General features: G+C 37.6%; 1 protein-coding gene across 1 annotated transcript in view; it reads left to right on the top strand.

Annotated features, from left to right (window-relative positions):
• Positions 1–25,661, top strand: part of GPR179 (G protein-coupled receptor 179) — a 1,377,357-nt gene that overhangs the window by 765,567 nt on the left and 586,129 nt on the right. The window contains exon 3 of the mRNA XM_044055354.1: positions 6,040–6,142. Coding sequence (XP_043911289.1) covers positions 6,040–6,142 — 103 coding nt within the window. The remainder of the gene's footprint in view (positions 1–6,039; positions 6,143–25,661) is intronic.

Genomic DNA, 25,661 nt, shown 5'->3' with positions numbered 1-25,661 from the left:
AATTGCATCTGCTTCCTGGAATCCTTTACCTGTGACTATCACGAGTGATAAGAACTTTCCTAGTTCCAGAAGGCAACTTTAAACTCATAAGTGTTGCTGCTACATAGAGACTTGGTGAGAATAATGTGCTAATTCAGTAAGTATGGGCCTATATTGAAATATGACATGTATAACCTAAGAAATAAACTATAACATATGTACAACCTGCACCACATTTATGTTAAAGTAAGTCTACCTTCTATAAACACATGCTAATGTGACCCAGCAACTGAATATTTCTTGTTCCCTGCACTTGTTCTGCCAATACACAGGAATGCTTCCACTATTTGATTTCTGCCTCTACTGGAATAATTTATCTGCCTTATTGATTTATTTACTTTATTGACTTTTTTACTTCATGGATTCCTTGCTTGACTGATTTCTCTACCTAAGTGGTTTCCGCATTTAATCAGTTTCTGGTACTATTTGATTTTTTTTAACATGAGTGTTTTATGCAATTGTGTCTGTGACCTGGGTTGCAACTGAAAGTGATAGTTTGACCAATCTATCAACCTGTTTAACAAATAAAATAAAAATAAACAACACTTAACACATGGTGTGATATGATATGTATGCAGACTTTGAAGTTGCTATGGTAATTTATTTATAGGAAATGAAACCATTTATCAAGTGATTCAAAGACTTTATCTGATCTTATTTTATGTATAATTAAATTGATTTATAAGCTAAACTGCCTTCTCCTCTCTTACAGCAGTTTCTTGTCAAAGCTAAGACCACATTGTTACAATTTCTCTAGTTCCTAATGAAAATAGTTGTCAAATATGTAAAAATTGCAAGACATGGAAAGTGAGAAAACTTGATCAACAAAGTAAAACTAATTTAACAGTAAACACACACCCTTCCTTAGCCTTTCACTAAGAGACTGAAGAGTCTCAGAGAAAAGGGTGAGTTCTGGCAATAGTTTTGATGTGTCTTCTGGTATATGAAATTGCCCCACCATCTCCAGGTATTTTTTGACATCTGATATTTGCTAAACTGACAATTATAAATCTGTCCTTGTCCTTAAAAATCAGACCGCCAGTCCTGTTTCTCTCTGTACTTTGTTTCTATTAGACTGGTGATCTGTCCCTAGTCTTTTGACTTAGCCAAGAGAGGTCTCTCTGTTTGACCCCAATGGAAAAAATATATGTAGAATAATATTCAGGAGGAGGAGAGAAGTTTAAGGAAAGGCAGGAATTGAGCAATTTATGTAATGTTGGAGTGAATGATAATTGTTAAAAAAGAAAGCACATATGTATAATGCGTGAAGCTAATCAAAAATGTTTATAATGGTTTGTTTTCTATAATGGCATGGATACCCATGTTCAAAATGTGTGAAGTTAGTGAAGGTGTTTAAAACTGCCATGCTGATTGCAATCCAATATATGTATATTCAAAAGATTCTCTTATAAAAGATCTAAAATACAATGCTTCTTTATCAGTTGTAATGGCACCCCCCAAAAAAAAATTATCTATGAGTTAATACTGATTTTTCCCATAAAACAGTAACAATGACTCTACCCTTGATCTTACCTAAAAGGCCAAACAAGTGGGGACCATCACGTGTAATGAAGGAGGTATTAAAATGCCATACTGTACTACTAATATGATAAATGAATAGCTATGCTCTAGATGCCTTTGTTCATAATAACATCTAGCCCTGTTATGTTTTTGGGACTCACTGTACTAATATTCTTTTTACATTTCTTTATTGTAAACAGACATAACGAAAACATAACTTTCTATAGTAATACTTTCAGTCAGATCCAGGGTCAGTGTCAGGAATTTGCTGAATCTAAACATTATTATTTCATTAGTTCACTGAGTTAGTCCCGCTATGTGGCCTCTTTTGAGGAGAGATTTGAACTGATATTTATATAACAAGGGGATGTTCGGCATGGGTATTGGGGAACATCCACTACTCTTTTTAATAGGTACTGTGGGATCTTTTACATCCTCCTAAGATATCACCAGTTCAACCAGATGGGACCTCAGTTTAGTGTCTTACCTACAGGATGACACAATCAAGACTGCATCCCCCACCCCCTTCTGCTGCATTACAATGTTAGCAATCCAACTAACTGCTGTAGGCATAGAGCCTGCAGCCTTCTCCACCAAAGTTAAGCATACCACTTGTTGTGCTACTAATACTGTTACACTCTAATATCTCTGGAAAACTGTGACTACTTTTCACAAAATAAATTACTGTTTTTCATGCATTAATTCTGAAGTGGACTGATTAACGTTGTTTCTTGCTTGCCCTGGATATTTAAATAATCATGTAGTAACATCTATAATATTTTGCACTATTAAGTATTCCTTTTTTCTATAAGTGGATAAGGTTCCCCTGATTAAGGGATTGTGATTCCACTGATCTAAACTAACACACATTTCTATATGCCCATCTTTTCTCATGAAAAAGCAGCTGAATCCGAGCTTCATTTCAGGGATGCAAAGGTTACTCGCTTAAGATTACCTTATTTTCAGATGTTAGATTTAAGGATTTTTAGGACCTGATGTGAATTTACAACTGTGCTTCTATGAGAATACAACGTATAATTTATTTTCACGTAGTGTTTAATATGATATTATACTGTCTATTGTCAGTTTAGTTTTCTTAATGGGTTGTTTAGAGGTTTATAAACACTACATCACAAATAAGAGCTGAAATAAAAGGGAACAATGATCACTTTTGCCAGTTGTTGGGTATTGAAGTTTCACTGCACAGGAAAACATTGTCAAACAGATGTCACTAATATTATTTCATGCCAGTTTAAAAGTCTGTGTGTGTGTGTGTGTGTGTGTGTGTGTGTGTGTGTGTGTGTTCCTTGGGATACAGTGCTAGATAGCTTCAAATACTGTAGAATATGGCACACATATTACTAAGAGAGATAACATGATCTCCCCTTATTGCACTGTTATGGTGTACATCCTTTCAGGAATCGCCTTTGAAATGATACACATGATGAGTCTGAGCCTGTATTTTTTGGCTTTCCATTTATTTATTTAAAAAAAAAAGATTCTCTCTTAACATCCAGGGTGTTCTGTTTGATTGATCACTGTGACATTGCTGGGAGTTAATAGAATGTGAAACAAGTTATCTGGGGTGCTCTATTTGGCATCTAAACCCAGTGGAATAAGAAGTCATGCACACTGCCAGCCAGTTGGTACAAGCCTACGTGCAGAATTAGTAACTAATGTGGATCGAGTAGTGGCTCAGCAGACTGAGGTCATTTGTGAGGTGGTGGCAGTAATCAGCACTGGTAGACATGTTTCTTACTGAGGGAGTCATGGTGCTTCCAACTCCGGCAAAAGCAGCACCCTTCACCCTCACCACCCCAACAGCTAAAGTCAAGACTGGAGAAACTGCACTCAGAATCTGCAAGATTCATGGAGAAGGGAAACTGTGACTATATAACGGTCATGAATCCCAAACAATTCTCTCAGTTAGGGCCATCGTATACTACCTTTTAGTTATAATATTAGAGGTGGGCTAAAGAAAAACCCTTGACTTGCAGTATGATAGCATCACACCTCTCTGCTCTGACCCTCACCTTCATGGGACAATAAATAGAGGACAAAAAGGCTGGTGACAGACAGGTGACACCAGATGTCAGCAGAGGAAGGCATAGGGTTTCTTACAAAAATACATGAAAAAGAAATATATATACTGTTGCAACTTTGAAGCAATCTTTATCTTTTCTGATAAACCTTGGCTGACAGCTGAAACATGTTATCATATCACTGACTAAGTTGGTCAAATTCATGTCGAATATTTAAATTTTCTTTTATTATTCATATTTTAGAAAGTGGGTGGCCACGGTGGTGCAGTGGTTAGCATTGTCACCTCACAGCAAGAGGTTCTCCGGTTCAATCCTCGGCTGGGGTGCCTTCTGTGCAGAGTCTGCATGTTCTCCTTGTGGTCGCGTGGGTTTCCTCCGGGTGCTCCGGTTTCCTCCCATATCCCAAAGACATGCTGTAGGTGGATTGGACACTCTAAATTGGCCCTAAGTGTGAGTGCATGCATGTGTGTGCCTTCTGTGGAAGGTTGGGCGCCGGGCTGGCAACTCGACACTGTAAAACTCTACTGCCAATCATGAGCAGACAGTTGATCCACTGTGATGACCCCTAACCAGGAAAAGCCGAAAGAAAAAGAATTCATATTTTAGAAAGTATTTATTGTGATTTGTTTTATCTATTATACTCCACAATAATATGTGATACACTGTCTATAAATACAGTATGAACTTCCTGCCTGTATTGCCTGACCTATTACTAGGTTTATAATAGTTTTAACTTCCTCTATTGTTAGTTAGTATCTACTTCTTGTTTTGCTATCTTTTAAATGTGTTATTAGATGATTTGTAGTGGAGCTTTTCTCCCCAGGCCTCCTCTGAAAACAGGCTTTCCTGCCTAGTCGGACTTTCCCAGTAAAGAAATGTAAAACAAAATAAAAATAAATAAATATTAGAACAGTCTGAAACTCACTTGTTAATATACATGTACTATGATGGAGCTTTTTTTCTCCATGCCTCTGCTGAAAATTGGCCCTGTCCAGTTTACATATGTTTACTATAATGCTTTGTCTTAGCACAGTATATGCACTCAGGGTTTTATGTGCTATTTTTGTCTGGCATGGCATGCCTCAATAGCAAAGCTTGAGAAATCATTAAATGCCACTTTATATACATACTAAATGCATAAAACCTTCTTTTTTTAGACAATTCACTTTTTGTAAGGCTGTCTCTGTAGGTAGGTAGATGGTATCGTGAAAGAATGCGACTATCTTTTCAAATTTAATGTGCATGCCACTTTTTGTGATTTCTTTTTCTCCAGAACATTCTAAGCAGTGCATGGTGGAGTAGTATTTTTTACTATACTATACCCAGGCAGCTTGTGCTGAGAATGTTGACAAAACCCGAAAGAATACAGTTAAGAGTTGACCAAGAACTGACAACAAGCATGCCTATAAGTAACATCACACTGGGTGCTCCTACTGAAAAAAAGAAATTAACTACAAAATGTGCCAACAGTCTCTAAAGAATGCGGGTTCTGAGTGCACCAGAGACATGTAAGGGTAAAGCATTAACTACTCGACATCACAGGCATGTGAGCATGGACGTGCCTTTTCTGGGGAGGAAACGTATTGGTCAGAAATCTTGTATAGCCCACAAATAGGACAAGGGTCAAAGAAAAATTGCTCTGCTGTGGTAGGGGTGAGCTGAGAAGAATGGCCACTGCAGCTGGGTAGGCACACTCTGAAGGCAAGCCTCATGGCCTGTCCAGCATGCAGTGAAAGACAGTTGTGAGCTTGAGAAAAGAGGCATAGACCAGAGAAAATTCTTTACCCAGCTAAGGTACAGTGTTACCTTCCTGATCTGTGGTGCTGGCTGCTGTATCCCCATGATCCCTTTTGTGTGGCATATCTAGGGGCGTTATATCCAGGTACTCTCCTTTAGGTTGTCCCTCCCAGTGTGGAGAAACCAGGGAACCTGCCAAGTCATGAGGGCTGGAGACAAAGACCATAGGCTACAGGGTATAAAGGTATCTAACATCAGAACTACTAATGAACAAATAATAGTTTAAAAAGGTTCTTTTGAAAATGCATTTCTTACATTTGGGGCTTTTTGTGCCTTCCTGTGGTTAACACTGATGTTACCAATGCTGTTTCACTGTCTCTAAATACCATCTCTTCCAGAAATACCTACATTCCCAACACAATACTCTGCAACACAGCAAGTATTCTTTGTACTGCAGCCCCACATCCACAGACAACAAATTTATTCAGTTTTCTGATACAGAATAAACAACTTAGCTTATTCTTGCTAATTCAGTTGTTATTATATTAAATATACCTAAAAAGTATATATATTTTTCCAGGTATTTTTTAAGGTTCAAAGTAAACTATTATATGAAAAGACACTGAAAAACTGTGCTGGTTATTTAAATCTGGCTAGAATAAATAGACTGACAATTTTCTTTCCATTCTTCTTCCCACAGTGTGTTCCACAAAAAAGTCATGGATTTAGACTGGGAGGCTATGACTGCATCTGCAAGCCAGGCTTCTACACTTCTAGTGTGGTGTCCACCAATGGTATTCGAGGTTAGTAACACGTGACCTTCTCTCATCCTATCAGCATAGTCTGGAATCTACCAAGTGCACAACTTAGTTTATTCCTATAGATACACCTGGGCAGTGCCTGTAAATGGTCTATTCTGATCACCGTACTACCCAGTAAACAAACTAAATACATTTCTTTTGCACAGTGAAATTTCATAGAATTTAATTTAGAAACAATAGTACATTTACTATAATTTATGATTATATAACTAGTCAAATATTTTTTCAGAGTGCCTGGCTGGCTTAACAGGTTAATGATTTTTTTCCCTTAAGCCTCTCACTTCAGTGACAAGCAAAAGGTGTACTGTTCGGAAACATATAATGTTGGAGATTGGTGGGGGACTCTACTTCTAAGGTAGTGGGACTACTTTCTAGAATTGATGTACAATTTCAAAAAGCCTGACTATGCCCCAGCCTCAAACAGCTGTAACAGTGATAACTGCTATGTGATCTTTTCTCTGTTCTGAGTTGATTAGTATCCGAAATAACTGCCAAATGGCCTGTTCTTTGTTCACAGCTGAGTGGTACTAGGGTACATGTTATGTGATAGGGTCACTATCAACAGCTTGGTGGAATGAGGAGTGTCATATAATTTGGTCTGTGGTAATGAGTGGTACCAGGAGTAAGTAATTTTCACTGCAAAATATGTTCACATGACATGTACTTACATATGGACACCGTGTGTCCCTGTAGCAAGTGTCTAATGTAAAATTCATGCTTCAGTAACGACCTTGCCCAGCAGCTCTGAATCAGTGTCTTTCTCAAGTCTAATTATTACTGTGTAAGACAAGTGCCTTACTAATTGTTGATGAGTTCAGCACTTATGGGCAGAGGTCATCACCTAAGAAAAAAAGCAGCAAAGACTAAATGAGAACAAATTAACATGAAAGTATTGCAGTGTGATACACAAGATGGAAATCTCATGCTGACAAAGATGGTAGACCAGTGGCTGCATAAATAGTTCATGAAGAAAATGAGCACTGAATGTGTTTTGATATAACAAAAATGATTTCAGATGTGCTTATGTGGCAAAATTAGTATGACGACATGATGTTTAGGCTAAAATAAGTGAACGAAAGCCAATACAGTGTAATTCAGTATCACTTCTTTATAACATACTAGATGAGGCAACTAAAAGTTGCAGATGAATTGTATACATTAAGAAGGCTAAGTAACAACTGGATACAAAAACAATTCTCATGTAGTGACCCACGTGAATTAATGTTCATTACAATGGGAACAGGCTCGAGAAACAAAATTGCTAATCAGTTTCTGGAAAAGGCTGATGGTTGACAGGTGAGGACAATATATGAAATGCTGTAAGTTTAAAATGACAGTGAGGGATTTTTGTAAAATTCCTCAAATGCTAATATACAGGTGACTTCCATACAGTAATAAAAGTGACAACTAGTAAATGCCTAAACAAATTAAACATGTCTAGGTAAAGTATTTCAAGGCAGAACAAGAACATTTTCAGAAAACATTTTGCTTTGTTTGCTGTTCTTATGAATTCCATTTTGTCCAATGTGAAAAAACGTAAATAGTGATACTTTAAATACATGAAGACTAGAATTTCTGACCATCTTGTCTTTCTTCTTCCCATTCTATTCTGACATTAGCCCTCCTGCGCCTGATTAACCCATTCTTTCCATATGGACAAAAGATAGTCATAGGAGGCTGTCATCCAGGCAGTCAGTGGGGTTTTCTGCTAGCCCCTTTCCATCCAATGACAACCGATGTGTGCTCTCAGACACAAGGACCTGCTATGCCTTCCTCTGCACATGTGCACAGTCCTGCATGTGTCTCTTAAAGGCTTGGAAGACACAAGTGTACATCCTTGTGCCATGCACTGCATGCTGCACACCTTTCTCTCCAGTAGAAGGCAGCATTGCAGCGGGCAGGACTGTCTACTTCCTTCCATAATGGGTGAACCGATCTCAAAAACAGGAATGCAGGCAAGAGGGCTTGAGGCATGCACACAGTAGTAGTTTCCAAAATTAATTCTTCAGACTTTGCTTCAAATAAACGATAAAAACAATAAAAAAACAGTAACCATAAAGCGCTTTTCATCTCACCCCTTAGTGAGACTTCATCAGACAGCTGCAACAAGAAAGTTTCAAACAGTAAATACAAATTCAAACCACATCAACTTCCTCCAAGCAAAAGACAAGCCCGCCCCCAAGGTAAGCAGGAAATAACAACTCATTGTATGCTTCTTTAAAAATCCAGCTTCTTGTAAAACAACTATGTATGCAGTAAATATATCTGTATATGTGTAAATATAAATATAGCTCATCAGTTCGAAAACGCTCTTAAAAGACCTTTTAAAAGTATATTCAGAAATATTTAAAAACCATGCTAACATTAAAACCAATAGTTAAGATAACAGTAAAAAGTGAGAAGTCAAGAATGAAGTGTAAAATTAAAAACAGTATAAAATAAAATACTTTACCACTCTGTGAAAAAGTATTAAAATCTTAAATAACTTTCAGTAGTAGTTAATAATGACAGTTCTAAAAAGTAGGATGAAAAATATAATAAAACACTTATATTAGCTCCATGTTGTCTGAATTTAAAACCATCAAGCTAAAAAGTTATAAATACTGGAGCAGAGAAAACAATCCTGTAAAGGATGTCCGGTGAATATGATAAAAGGTAGAGTAAGAGATACACATTCACATAACCAACTCTAAACGCAGATACATTCATGCATAGATAAGTGAAGGTGAAAAACCATGTGTATGTATAAACATGAATATACATAACTAAACAAATACATTTTTGACTATTTAGATAAATATTTAACATACCCTGTTGATGTTAAAGCAAAAATGTGAAACCTTTCTTGCAGGCTGAAGTGAACAAGGTATACATTCGCCTTATTAAACTCTTTAGTTTAAGGATGCAAGATATGGAATAAACATGTGAGTGCTTTTCCATTACACTCTTTTAAATGTAGAGTGATTGACCAGGTTACGAGTGATGGAAGGGGTGGCCCTAGTTCATTATTCCTAGAAAAACTGGAATTAATATGGCAACTTCATACCAGGGCCTGCTACCCGCCAGGACTGAATTAAGTTTATTCCATATAGTGCATCCTTAAACTAAAGAGTTTAATAAGGTGAATATATACCTTGTTCACTTCAGCCTGTATACAAATGTATTTATTTATATTTATTTTTATTTATTACACCTTACATGGTACACATTATATATGAAATGTATTTATAATTATTAGTTAGAATATTGCATTGTATCACAGTTACTTTGACCATATTGTTTTATGTAATGGTTGATGTACTGTTTTAAGTATTTTTATGTATATACTTGGTGTGCATAGGATGTATTATATGGAAGGATCTGAGTAAATTCAGTTATGTTTGGCCACTATTAACCTGCACTTGCACTATGACTTTAACTTGTACTGCAATTAATTCAATTAAAGCAATCAACTTATGAATGAACCAATTGTATGTTTTATACGGATTTTAATTTGACTATAAATTAAAAAGCTGTATGTAATTGTTGTTCTGAAGAAGTTTCCGGTCAGGAAATGAAAGTGCTAAACCTTTTGTAATTTTTTAACTGTGTGGATTAAATTTGGTTTGACCACAAACAACAAGTGAGTCTGCCTTTATTGGGATCCTGTGCTCGGAGATTTTTACATTTATTGGTTTTCTTTGTCTTCGTGGTCCATTGGTTTTGTGTTACTTGTTTTTCTCTTATGGAGCTGCAGGATTCTCGAGGGGCCACACAAATTACGAGGAATGACAGATCTCTCATTGGTGAACTTACTCGCTTGATTCAGGCTTTTTCACAGCCGGATATGGTCACACCGGAATTAGAGTCATCTATCCCTTGTGCGCAACCGACAGTTAGTAACCAGGGTAGGACTTGCACTAACTCAGGAGCGAGACCTAAAAGGAATGACGGAATGCCATCCCAAGGTTCCACTAGGACTAACGTTGAACATTCTGAGCCTAATACAAGCGAGAGAGGCAAAATACAGTTTAATACATGCTTTGGTTCATCCTTGGACATGTATACAGATATTAATTTCAATGAGTGGTTAAATAAAAGCTTCGGTCATACAGAGCTAAAAGAACGTGGTAAGAAACAAGACACTTCTTACTTGGAGAAGTGTAAACTTTTAAAAAGCTATATCTTAAAATTTAAAAACTTGAACCTAGACAATTGGTTTTTAACTGAATGTATTAAGAGGAAACATGTGCCTAAGGGTCTTAGACTCAATAAGTTTCCAAACAATATTATACCAGGCTCAATGTTTTTTAAGGAAATTGTGGATATTTTAAATGAATGTGGTATAGCTCTTATGAGAGCTATGGTTAATAACTATACTTTAATCGATGAGTCAAAGGAAAATATTGATAAAATTAACAAAGAAATTTGTGAAGATTTATTGTTCAATGTGCAAGAGTACAAGCAGGATTATTTTAGAGTGTTAAATGATGTTGATTATAATACGGCCAAAAATTACAAGAGAAAATTGGGCAAGTTAGATAGAGACGATTGGTCCTACGAAAAACAAAAGGCATACACTGTAGGTCGTACAAAAGACTATTCTAACAGTCATTTTAACAGGACAGAATTTAAACAGGCAGGTTATTCTAATTTTAATTCAAATGTAGGACGCTACCATTGGGAACAAGCGGGAAATGAAATACAAATGGAAAATGGGAATGCTCATTGTTTCGAACATAATTACAATGGGGGGAACAGTGAGTATGAAGTCCCTTTAGAACAAGAGGGGCCCAGGAGATCCGAAAGGATCTGAAATTTGCCAGTACACCCAACATACACACAAGTTATGGGGAAATACCCTCAGAGGCAACAAGGGAGCAGACATTATTGAGTAGTAACGACACAACATTAATTAGTTCCATTAGCAATGAGGATTTGGAGGTTGCAAATAACTGTATGGATATGGAACAGGATGGGGCATTTCATTGTGAAATTAATGCAGACCATTGGGGTTCTAATAAAGTGAATAGTAGCAATTTTTCTATTTACAATTATGCTGACATCAGCATAGATAGCAGACATTAGTCATTATTTAAAAAAGGTTTTACCTTTGTTCCTGCTAAACATGTTGATTTATCTGAACTGATTCTTGATGTAAAACTATTCACCAGGAAATTCAATTTGGAGGTTTTAGCTTCCAATAGTGATTCACATGACTGTTGGGCTACCAGACCAAATGGTGACTTAGTGAGGAGAAGTACATATAACCCCCCCTACACAATGATATTAGTAATTTTGAAAAGGTGGTAATTAAGGAAATAAAATTGAGTTATTATAGAAACAAAAATAGATATCCTTATACCAATTTGAATGTAGAAGAAAGGGCGATTTTGGATGAAATTACACAGTACTATCCTAACATTAGGATTATGAAGCCTGATAAAGGGGGTGGGGTTGTTTTAATGGAAAATTGGTCATACATTGCTAAAATGATGGAGATTTTGGACACGGAAGGACGTTATACTATTATATCTAGAAATGAGCTTAATATAGCATACAAGAAGATAGATCTTATTATTGAGGACAATTTGCTTCAGGGGCTAATTGATGACAAATTATATAGATATTTTAAGGTTGTAAAACCAGTTCTTTCTACTATATTTGGCATCCCTAAGGTGCACAAAGATAACCAAGACCCTCCATTAAGACCTATTGTTGCATCAGGTGGTTCCAAAACCCAGCCATTGGCTATTTATGTAGACACAAAATTAAAACCTTTCCACAAACTATACCTACATATTTTAATCAATTCCTGGGATCTTTTAAAGAAAATAAATCAAATACAATTTGAACCTCAGTACTTATTCCTTACTATTGATGTTAAGGATCTATTTTCTGTTATACCACACAACACAGGTTTAGAGTGGTTTGAATATATGTTAACGGATTTTAAGTTTCTTAACAAATATGAATTCAGGCTGGTGTTGGAAAATATGGAGCTAGTCCTTAAAAACAATTATATTTATTTTCAGGGAGACATTTTTCATCAGTTAGATGGGGTGGCTATGGGGGCAGCTTGTGCCCCCATTTATGCTAATATAGTTATGCTATATTATGTATTTACCTCCCCATTTATGGCTAATATTGTGAAATATTTTTGTTTTTGGACGATATTTTTATAGTTTGGAAGGGCACCGAGGTTGATATACCCAATGTTATGGAGTTTTTTAATAAATCTACTGAATTTCTTAGGTTTACTTATGAATTTAATACAGATGACATACACTATCTTGATGTATGCATAGTAAAGGACATTTTGAACAAAAAATATGTATCAAGAATTTTTAGGAAGGCTTGTTTTTCCAACTCATATTTACATTATAGTAGTAATCATCCACCTCTACAGAAAAAAACATTATTAAAGGACAAATGGTCAGGGTAGCAAGGATGACTTCAGACTATGTTGATTTCAGAAATGAATTGGAATACGTACATCAACTATTTCTGGAGAGAGGCTACCCTGATACATTAATAAATTCTATTAAGGAAGAGCTGATAAAAGGATGGAGTATAAGATTTATTCCTCTACTAAATACTGAATATGACAATGTGAACCAAGGTTCAATATTAGATGACACTGAGATAAATAATGGGATCTATCAAACAGAAAAAACTACGCCTTTTTTGGTCATGACATACAATATAGGTACCAATACAATGAAAAAGGCTATTGACAAAACATGGGACATGTTCAGGAGTATGTCCAACAGATTAGAAATATTTGGCCAACGTTTGATGTACAGTTTTAAAAGGGGCTCCAATCTCAAAAATATTTTTGAGAAGTCTGGAAATGAGAATGGGCACCAGATGATTAAAAAGGGAACTTTTTGTTGTGGGAGATGCTCAGAATGTACATTCGTAGCCAATAAGGGGAACCTATTCCTACCAACTATCCCATTTAAGCTAAAAGGAATGGGACATTATACTTGTTACACTAAATGAATAGTTTAATTAGCATATTGTATATCATGTTGGGCATATTATGTGGGAAAAACAGAGACATCTTCATCAGAGAATATATGAACATATGTATGATGTTAATAAAAGAAAGGAAACTAATGCACTTTGTAGACACACCATAGTTTGTAAAAATGCAAATTTTAAATTTTGGATTTTGGAGATGCTACCTAGGAACAGTAGAGGGGATGACTGGGAAAACAACTTCTGTTTCAGGGAATTAATTTGGCAGCTGCGGGTGGATGCACCTAACTCACCTGGGATGAATGACCATATTTCCCTGTTACCAGCCTTATAACTCAGAGCAAATAAAATAAAATAAAATAAAACAAAATAAAAAATAAAATAAATAAAATACATATACAATGCACAAAGTATACACATATACTTATTACTAATATTATTACCATTATACAACATACAATGTTATATATTTAAATATTTAAATATTATGGAATTTTCAAAAAATAAAAAATAAATGTATTTATTTATATTTATTTTTATTTATTACACCTTACATGGTACACATTATATATGAAATGTATTTATAATTATTAGTTAGAATATTGCATTGTATCACAGTTACTTAGACCATATTGTTTTATGTAGTGGTTGATGTACTGTTTTAAGTATTTTTATGTATATACTTGGTGTGCATAGGATGTATTATATGGAAGGATCTGAGTAAATTCAGTTATGTTTGGCCACTATTAACCTGCACTTGCACTATGACTTTAACTTGTACTGCAATTAATTCAATTAAAGCAATCAACTTATGAATGAACCAATTGTATGTTTTATACTGATTTTAATTTGACTATAAATTAAAAAGCTGTATGTAATTATGTTGTTCTGAAGAAGTTTCCAGTCAGGAAATGAAATCGCTAAACCTTTTGTAATTATTTTTTACTGTGTGGATTAAATTTGGTTTGACCATGAACAACAAGTGAGTTTGCCTTTATTGGGATCCTGTGCTCGGAGATTTTTACATTTATTGGTTTTCCTTGTCTCCGTGGTCCATTGGTTTTGTGTTACTATAGAAATAATATCCATCAATCCATCCTCAACCCCTTTTCCCATTTTGCACATGGGGTCAAGGTGTCACCTCAGCAGTGACAATCATCTCAAGCCAAGGTTTACACTGCCGGGTGGCTAGCTAGCCTTGCCATGGTAGTTCATTGATACCACTCACTCTCATACACACTCTCACCTATAGCCAATTTAGAGTGTTCAATCCACCTACTACATGTCTTTGGAACATGGGAGGAAACTGGAGCACCCGGAGGAAACCCACGTGACCACAGGGACGACATGCAGACTCCATAATACTAGTCAATAAATAAGGATGAAAATTTAGATATGTATAATAATTCACTTCCACTGCATTTATGTGATTAACTTTTAATAGAATTTCAAGTTTGTATGACTGAGGCCTCAGTTTGCTAAATGAAAGTTATGGATAGTTAGCTAGATATGTGAGTAAAGGCCTACTTACTGAAACTTTTAGGACAGATTTCCCTAGCATCAGGACTGCTCAGACTGTGAAACATCTCCACCATCCTGTCATAATGTGTACTGCTTCCACTCACCTCTTACACTTCTACACAAAATTAAACTTATAGAAACTACAGGCCACAACCCAGAGGGATAGAGACAGGGCTGGTTCATTAGGGTGAGCTCCTACCCCATTGCACAAGGATGGGCTATTTGATGGTAAATTTCTCTTTTGAATAGTAGAAAGTTGTTCTTAAGAATTAAGAAGATTGGTGAGCAACTTTGATACCTTCAAATGCGAGTTGTTTAAACTAGTGGGGATGTTCCTAGATAGGGGTTATCCCCTCAAACTAACTTTGAAGGTTAAACATGAGGCATTGAAGAAGAGAGACGCATTATATCAGCCAATTTTGAGTTTTGGAATACCTGATAAGTCTGTTAACAACCAAAATGACAACAATGCCACAATGGTTCTTAGGTACAATCATCTTGCCCAAGAAATTGTTTTAGCCATTAACAATGCATGGCATGCGGGTCTTAATGACACACACATTGACATACTTGGTTCTAAACAGAGGATAGTGTTCAGTAGGGGAGGAACATTAAAAACATTATGGAGAATTCCACCCGTAAGTAACAAGTATCTAGAATGTATAAGTGTTGGACATGTAGGACCTGTAAGTTTATCAACAATGGCCCTTATGTGTCTATCCCTGGTTTTAACCAGACATTAAGTTGCCAGTGGAGATGCAGCTGTAACACCAACATATTAGTATATGTAGCAAGTTATACCAGCTGCACAAGTTTTTATGTGGGCAAAACTGTACGGAGGCTTAGGGAAAGAATATCTGAACATGTAAGGGCCATTACAATGAAGAATGTTCATAATGCACTGTACAGGCACAGTACAACTTGCATCAATTTCAAGAAATGTATCTTTTTTGTGATTGATAAAGTAATTTGCAATGAGAGAGGGGGTGATTTGAAATTAAAAGTGGAAAATCTTGAGACCAGGTGGCAACTTAGGCTTAATGCCACACATCCCCCAGGTTTGAACGATAGTATTGCTATTCTTCCTATATTAAAAGAAAAAGCAAGTGTTATTTAGGACACTTTTTAAATATATTTTATACAATAGATACACTTTTATATATTTTCTTCCAACTATTTTGGATTGTGATGATTTCCTGTTTTGTTATATATATATATATATATATATATATATATATATATGTCATTATTTAGCTCCAATATTGGTATTGTATCTTTAAATTTCTGCAATTACTACTATGTGATGATGTCATTATGTATGGATTGGTCAGGTTGTTAGGGTACTATGTTATTTAAATTGTGAATGAATTTCCCAATGTTACTCTGATGAAGCCATTTCCATGGTGAAAGCGCTTAGTCTTTGGAATGTATTGTCTGTTTGTTTTATACCAGTGTACCATTAAACTGGTTTCTTTTCATTTGAGTTTGGATCTTTTTTATTTTTAGTTTTTACTGGTATTGTGTACAAACAGAGGAATCACATTGTTACAGAACATCATTAAAATAGTATAAATAAAATCATCTCTGCAGCAATATGTGTTACTGATCTTTCCCTACTGCCAAACAGTGGAGCGGTTATAGTCCCTTTCAGTCGATTGCCATGGAAAGTACTGGAGCTAGTTGTTCCACTATCCATCATAACGAACTATGTTGTCCTCCTAGGCAGCATGCATACAAGTTATATTGACTCACAGTTGAAATGCACCCCTGAAATTATGTAATTTCCTTTTCACATGTCACCCATATACTGTAGTTCAAGTAGGAACATCTTCTTATAGTCATATTGATCTGTTGCTGGTAGTAGTTTAGGCAACTGCCCTGTGTTTCAAATCATTTGAAAGAAAATAGAAGGTACCAGATTATTATTTGGTTGGTACTTTGGTTCCATTTTGTTGTTTTTTTTTTCAGTATATGGTTTTGCATTTAGAGTACAGTTTGAAGCTATCATGTGTTTTTCAGATGTTCTCTGGGACTTTCTGCCTAGCACAGAGTGCCTGTTGATATTATGTCCTTTAGCTGGTGAGGTTATACCAGGATTACAGATAAATATACACAGTACCCATTTGCCAGTTTGTTCTGTACAGCACTGTGTAATGCATTACAGTATGATTTCTTACCTGCTGTGATATGTGTGCTGTTAGTTTCTCAGCGGTTGCAAATTTCCTGTAACTCGTTAGCAGCTGTCTTCCACATCCTTTTCCTCTTCACCATTGTCCTACTCGACTCCTTCTTCGCGGTTTGCTTTTCGTGTTTCTCCCTTCTGTAGTCGCTTTTCTGAGCTACTTCTTTCCATCTTCTGGCTTTAACCACTCCTTTCTCACTGGTTTGGTCTCAGGGCTGAGGGCTCAGTTATTAAGTCGTGCATTATGCTTTCTTACTTAATTCATTCACGTTTTCTTCCTTCGCGGTATTCTGTACGTCGTTCCAATATTCTCATTTCCAGTCCTCACACTTCTGCACTGTTACCCTCTTATGCTTCCGGAAATGTTGAATACTAATAACCATACTGTTCTGTAAAAGTTCTACTTGCACAATACCAGCACCAGTAAATACAAGTGCCCCTCATTTGGGGCCTTTGCCCATTCTTAGTTTTGATATTGCCCTTGGCTCTAGAGAAAAGAGTTTCAGATTTGTGTTTGAAAGACATGTTCCTTAATATTGCAAAAATATTAGTGTAAGGGAACTCAGTCATTTCATAAAAGACTTTTCCCTGCAGAAACGCGGGTGTGTTCAAACATGAAATACAAAAATAAGAACCAACTCAAATCTCAACAATTTCTTGCTCACTGAGATCCAAATCTTAGCAATCGGTTTCAGCTGCACTGCTCTCAGACTCAGTAACTTAGGGAAGGCAAATATGTTATTTTTTTCACCTTATCATGCTGTTTATTTAAGAGAAATAACAAGGCAGAATGTGTTTTAAAAAAGGTGAAGCAAACATCTGAAGATCTAATTTAGAAGAAATAGTACATTTATGACCTAAATCGCTACTTTTAATTTATCAAAATGTCTACAGCCATTATGTGTGAGCACAAAGCCTGTAGCATAAGTAGAAATATTATTAAAATGCATTTCTCTGAAAAATCTCTCAGATGTCAAAGGATCATATCTTAGCTTTTATCCTTATTTCTTACTTTTTAGACATTCAGGCATACACCAAAGGTCAAAGAATCAGACCAAAAGTAAAGCGGATCCTGGCAGAACACTGCCACATTGCACACAGCAGTAAAATCTGATCTCAGCAACCCACTTTTGACCAAAATTTCCAACAAAAGAACTGTCACAAAAATATTTTAAAGGCAAGATGCCCTCAAATAGAAATGACACAAAATCTTCTTAATTTATGTTTCCCGATCAGCATAAAGGTTAGTAACCCTGACAAACAGACTGTTAATGTTTCTCTGTCGGAAACAGACAAAGAAGTTACAAAATGACACGAGTTTAAATTTGAGAAATATGCCCTCAGGATTAAGTCTTTTCATCTTTATCACAAGTACCTGAACTCTGACATGTTGTCATGAATAGCCAAATGAAAACACAAGTAAATCAAGCTGTATAAAACAAAATGTAAGACCATTTGTATTCCGTCACTGCACACTGTGACACTACTTCAAGTGTGTCGTAATATTTAAAAGGAAAGGCCAGTTTGATGGTCAACCTAAGGCTTTGCTTGAAAACCTAAATTGCTATCCTTCTATATCAGTTTGTATGACACAGCCCCTGAGGGATGTGGCAGGTACTTTGTGGTGAGTCAGTGGTGGACGTCAGCAGGGATGGGGAGACACCCACTGCTCAGAAGAGTTTGAATCCAGTGGGCAAGCCCTTAGGAGGGGCTTACACTAAAATTGTAGAACCACAGTGACAAAATAGCAGAAACAGTATCATGATTTTATATAACTTCATCGAATGATCATAGCTGGCCACCACCAAGGGAACAGGACTACTGTATACGTACCAGTACAATAGGGATAAGGAAACCTGCCCTTTCCTCAAAGTATTGCAATATATATAATTAGCGGGGACTCCCACCCCCTGCTAGTTATATATACTAACTCTGATATCACACCACAGTGGGGAAAGGGCAGGTTTCCTTATCCCTACATTACCGGTACATGGTAATACATTCCATTCCCTTGATGTTGGCCAACTATGATCGTTCATTGAACTTATTTATTATTATTTGGCCTTTCAAGAGAAGGAAGTTTCTCTGGTCTATGTGTGATGAACAGCCATTTGATCATTAAAACATAGACCCAGTGTGAGCTGTACCTATTCATATTAAGAACAAGGCAAACTCAAAAGACAAGCCACCCTGGTGGAATCACAATATCAATTAGTGTCTGCTTGAACCAGACACTCTTGGGAACATGGGTTGAACTTGGCTAGACTTTTAAGAGCCCTGGGGCAGTTAGCCTAGTAACCACCTATGATCCCATGATCCTATGATCCTATAATCGGTTATACAACAAAAAGAAGAAGCATAGGAGGAACTAAGCCATGTATACTAAAACCCCCTTGCCCAAGCTAAACAGGCATTTAAGAGGATTAATTAATACTTCAAAGGCAAATTTTGAAGGAAAAAATAGCTTCTCAGACAAAGGACAACCACAAAGCTTTCTACAGCTATGTCCTTAACCTCAGAGGAAATACACAACAATGCATTAAAGTTATTGTAAATGGTATCACCCACACTGAACCAGACTTAGAAGATACACAGATAAATATAAAGGAAAAGTACAAAATAAGCAATGTATTGATGACCCAAAAAAAGTTTTATTGAGAATTGGGAAACAAAGCAAAAGGAATGGAAACACCACCAAAAAAAGAAGAAATAGACACATTTTGGAGAAGTGTCTATGAAGATCCTGTGGAACATAACAAAGATGCTAAATGGACTAGACAGTCAAGAGGAGAAGGTAAAACACTTGCACCATGCCATACTCATCACACAGTCCCTCAAAACCTATACCACCAAAACACACACATAGCAACACAAAAACCACACCTACATTCACGGAGGGTCTCAATAAAAATCTGCTCATGCAACAGAGACCTCCAAAGCAGAAATGGAAGCAACCTCCACCCCCCAACACAACCCAAATGACACATAGTCCACAAACTCAGTGTGCCACTCAACCACAGCCCATAAGGCATAACAATGTACATAACACTCTAGTCATAGGTGACTCTATAGTCAGGAACACTGATGTTCCACTCACCAGGCTAATAAGGAGAAAGTTACTGTCAGCTGCCTGTTGGGTGCCAGGATCCGCCACATAACGCATGCACTCAGGTCACTCCACAACAAGTACAAATATGACTCTGTCATTGACCATGTTTGTGTGAATGACCTGAGATGTGGTTTACCTTCATATTGTCGATCACAATATGGTTGACCCCGCTTCCGTGAATACCGAAGTACGACTGTCCAAAACGTTGAACACCACATTTCCGAACGGCAAAATTTTGCCCCCTTTTTGATCCATGGTAGCACTGGTGTGGAGGTGTGTAGTAGTCAGAAATGTCAAAATTCGACATTTATTCGACATTTGGAAGGATTTGCGGTTCTGGTTTCCCAGAAACGGTTCGATAAAGTGGCCAGTCGATCATGTGCAATTGACAATATAAAGGTAAACCCTGAGACGTACCTCCCTGGACTACATGAAAAGAGACATGGAGGAGCTCTCCGATCTTGTAACCCAGGCAGGTATGACCCTAGCCCTGAGTAGCATCCTGCCATCACCCAGAATGATACCACAGTACAAGGACAAAATGATTGACTTCAACAATTGGCTAAGCTTCTGGTGTCATTCTAAGGGGATCCAATATCTGTCTTCCTGGGATGACATGATTGAGAGACCATGATGCTTTGCCAGAGATGGCCTGCACCTGTCGCCCTTGGGATTCTGGATACTGGCTAAGGCTCTTGCCACCCCTATAGTGCCTGTTTTAGGCAAGGTTCAAATGACAAATTCACCACTTTAACAGGTACAAGCAAGCAAAATCTGAGGGTAATGTTACTCAATGCTAGAAGTCTAAACCTCAAATGCATTCACTTCTTAAAATGGAGAACATCAACATCTGTGCAGTGACAGAGACCGGGTTCAAGGCTCCAGAGAGCACCCCTGCATTACCAGGCTATAATTCATACCACACCTTTCATCCACCTAACCTGGACCGAAACACTAAAGGCAGAGGCATGTCCATATTCATTAAGGATGTCCACACCTCTAGGCTAGTTGCTCAGCATAATGCATCCGAGATTATCCAAGTGCAACTAACTCTGGGCAAGACCACAATCCAAATTGTAACTTGCTACAGATCCTCCACCATGCCCCAGGATTCCCACTTCTCATTTCTTGATACACTGGAAAATATTAGGGTACAACTCAACACCCTAATAATGGGAGATTTCAACTACCCCACCATTAACTGGGAAAACTACTCATGTACCAACTCTTTTGCTCAACGTTTTCTGGAATTCATAAATTCCTACGCCTTGAATCAACTTATCCACACCCCCACCAGGGGCAGCAATATCCTAGACCTGGTCATTACCAACATGGGTGACTGGTGTTCCACACCAGAGGTCAATTCCTCATTGGTCAGATCTGACCACAAGCTAATCACCCTAGACATCCACGTCCCACCTCACCCCCCCCCCCCATTAGGGAATCTGCCATAAAAAATTTCTCCAAAGCCAACTTCACGCTTCTTAAGACAGAAGTGGCAAACTTCACGACACCCATGCAGACAGACAATAGAGGTATGACTGCTGAATCCTGCACAAATACACTTTATAAGCACTTACACGAGTGCATGGATCGTGCTATCCCTAACAGAACCAAGATGCTATCCTCCAAAAAAAGGAAGCTAATCTGGTGGTCCCCTGCCATAAACAAACTCTACAACATAAGAAAGAAACTGCTGCAAAAAAGAGTAAAATCCCATGATTGGAGAAACTCCCTGGTCAGCCTCAGTAAGAAGCTGAGATCCCTCATAAAATCCTCCAAAGCTAGTTAGGAAAACAAAATTGCCACTGATTTGAAAGACAACCACAAAGCATTCTATAGCTATGTCAAGAATCTCAGTGGCAACACTCAGATCTGCTCTGAGATACATCACAATGGCACTAAATATACAGAACCAACTGATATTGCCAACATCCTGGCAGATAGGTTCAGTGCTAACTTTACCCCCCTCTCACCCCCTAAAGGGCCCATCTCTAAACAGGAAGAATGCAAAGTTCCTGTAATCACAGTTGCACAGATAAAAAACACACTCTCCAAAGCCAAGAACACAGCATCCATGGGACCTGACAATATCCCAGGCTGCATTCTACACAAACTACAGAATGAACTGGCACCCCACCTAAGCACCATGTTCAATCATAGCCTCATGTCAGGCTTTGTGCCCACTGAATGGTGCACAGCGACGGTTATCCCACTCCACAAAGGGGGAGCTACCACAGACCCCAGGAACTACTGCCCCATTAAACTAATGAGCCTGGTCTGCAAGGCTATGGAGTGTATCATCATGGAACTTATAAACAAAGACATTGGTAATCTCCAAACTCTGGACCCCACCCAGTTCGGGTTTGTAAAAGGCAGATCATGTCTCCTAAATCTGATAGACTTCTTTGAAGCAGTCACCAAAGCCGTAGATGAGGGCAAGGTGGTTCACACAGCCTATCTAGATCTCGCCAAGGCTTTTGACAGCACCCCCACTCTGGAATTAAAGATAAACTCACTAAACTAGGTACAAATCCCTATGTCACAAAATGGGTTGCCAACTGGCTCATTGACAGAACCCACATTTTGAAAGTAGCAGACTCCAAGTCTGAGTTCAGACTTGTGACAAGTGGAGTACCACAGGGTTCAGTCCTGGATCCTCTCCTGTTTGTTATCTACTTTTCTGAAGCACAGGCTAATACAGAAGGTCTTTGGCTAATGAAGTTTGCAGATGAATGCAAACTAGGAGCCATAATCGAAACTCCTAATGATGTGGACATCCTACAAAAGGGCCTCACTGAGACAGATGTCTGGTGTCAAATCCATGGCCTCAAGCTCAGTGCCAAAAAGTGCATTGTCATCCTCTTTGGTAAAAACTCTGTACCCATAAGCTACCACATAGGTGGTAGTCTACGTAACATCGAAAGTGTGATAAGAAACCTTGGGACACAGGTGGACAGTAGTCTCTCCTTTGATAATCACATCGCCACAGTAGTCAGGAAATCCAATGCACCTCATCACAAAAGGTTTCTCATCCAGGAAAAAAGAGGTCATTGTTCCCCTCTACTCGTCACTCATTAGACCCATTATAGAGTACAACGCCCCTTTTGATATGTACATCACAAGGCATCTATAACAACCTGAAAGGCTGCAGAAATACCTCACAAAGAGGATTACTGGCCTCAAATCGATGTCTTATGCAGACCATCTCAAAAAACTCCAGCTTTACTCCGTCACATATCGCCTACTCAGAGGCGATCTCTGCCTAACATACAAAGCCATATCAAACCCAGAGCTGTTGGACATGCTCCACTTAAAGAAATCCTAATCCCTCCATGCTACATGCTCTAGGGACCTAAACATTGTCACCACAATAAAGAGAACATGCTGGAGAGATAGATTCCTGTCCCAGAGACTTCCTATACTCTGGAACAAACTACCTATCTATATCAAACAAAGCTCCTCATTAGCACTCCTCAAGAAAAATATTGATGATTGGATGGGAAATAGAAATTCACCCTGAGGATCACCTCTGTGGCTCTGCTCCACAGGGGGCGCAGGAAAATAATTTTCTTGGGTGGCAAAAGTCAGGGTATCTTTTTGGCTAGGCTTATATAGGCCCTAGAGCCAATAGCCTAGTACCTACCTATGAACCTATGATAGAGGAAGTACAAGAAAGAATAAGAAGTTTAAAGGTACAGAATATGAAATGGGATGAAGTAACAGCAGAGAGATTGAAACAAAGTTAAGAAAAGCCTCTAACTGGAAAACCCTAGGCTAAGATGCAGTACCTAACTTTTTATTAAAAGTATTAACATATTTTCATGAACATTTAGCCATGACTAAGAACTATTTATATGCGCACCTTGAACAGACACCAACCTGGCTAACAACAGTTAAAACAATGCTCCTACTTAAGAGTGAACCTGCAAGCTACCTTAAAAATTATAGACCTTGCCTTCCGACGACGTATAAACTATATACGGAATTGATGCTGACAGAGTTTATAGTCATTTAGAAGAAAACTCAATTATGGCAGTAGAACAAAACGGCAATAAAAGAAAGTCATATGGAACAAAGGATCATTTGTTGTTAAATAAAGTCACAGTGTAGAACTGTAAAAAGGGGAAGAATCTAAGTATGGCATGGATTGACTGCAAAAAAGCATTTGATAGTATCCCATATTCATGGCTAAAAGAGTGCTTAAAAATCTATATGATACACCCTATACTGATCGACTACATTACAGTGACCATGAAACAGTGGCAGACCACTCTACAATTAAGCCATGATAAAAGACAAATTATTATCCCAGGGATAAAAATTCAAAGAGGGATATTCCAGGGTGGATATTCCAGGGTGGCTCTTTGTCACACACCCTACTGTAATGCCTTTACTAGTAAGGTCAGACCACAAAATGGTCTCCTTTGAAGTAAAAATAAAACCTGAACCCCCAGATAAACCTGGAATATTTAGGAACTATTCTAAGGCTAATCTCCTGCTATTAAGTGAGAACTTGGGAAAATTTCAAGCCCCCATAAACCCTGAGAACACTTCTGCCTATGCAGAACTGTTCACAGAAACTCTGTACAAGCATGTTAATAGCTGCATAGAGACAGCCATACCCACCAGGAAGAAGTACAGAACTAACTCAAAAAATGAGCCAGCCTGGTGGAATCACAAAATCAATCGGCTGTATAACAGGAAGAAGAAAATCATGGTAAGAATTAGGAGGTCCACCACCCAGCAGGATAAAAGCACTCTCATTAAACTAAACAAACAACTCAGAGGACAAATAAAGTCTACCAAAGCCAATTTGAGGTAAGTTTGGCCTCCAAGGCCAAGGACAATCACAAAGCATTCTTTAGCTATGTCTGCAACCTCAAAGGCATTGCACAATTGTGTGCAGAGCTCACTGGAAATGGGGTCTAGAAAACAACAAAGTGTAAAGACTTCTCATCTTCTCTTTGTCGATAATTTAAAACTGTATATCTCATCAAGATTAGGAACTGAAAGTACAACTGCAAGTTGTCAAAACTTTTTCAGATGATACAAGAATGTCATTTGGTCTTGATAAATGTGCAAAAGCAACCTTTAAAGGAGGAAATCTGCAGCACCAGGAAAACATCAGTTTGGGACAAGAATGTGATATAAAAGAACTTGAGCAAGAAGGAGTGTATAAATATTTGGGAACTGATGAAGGATCAACAATAAAACATGAACAAATGTGAATAAAATTTAGTAAGGAATACTTTAGAAGACTTAAATTAATCCTGAAAACAGCGTTGACATCTAGTTATAAACCAATTTGCTCTTCCTGTCCTAACTTACAGTTTTGGAGTGATTGACTGGCCCCAAAATGTGTTGGATAGATTAGATAGGAAAACAAGAAGGATGCTTTGTGCTCACCAAATGATTTATAAAAATCAGTGCATACCAAGATTATATATTCCCCTTTCCGAAGGAGGGATGGGCCTCCTTGAAATTGATTACATGTATATGTCTGCAGTTGTGGGACTCCACGCATATCTGCTGACCTCACAAGACCCAAACATAGTGAAAGTTTTAAAACATTAGGAGAATAAATATAAGATGCCTTCTCTGCTTACTCTAGAAGAAGCATATCAGTGTCAAGCAGGAATGGAAATCATACCTGAAGTAGATAAAAATCAGGCAGCAACTGAATGTGCCAACAAACAAAAAAAGTAATATAAGGTGAAGGACTA

The sequence above is a fragment of the Protopterus annectens genome, chromosome 13.part0 (assembly GCF_019279795.1).
Source record: "Protopterus annectens isolate FY-2018-M chromosome 13.part0, PAN1.0, whole genome shotgun sequence".
NCBI lineage: Eukaryota > Metazoa > Chordata > Ceratodontiformes > Protopteridae > Protopterus > Protopterus annectens.
This window is presented reverse-complemented; position numbering and strand designations above follow the sequence as displayed.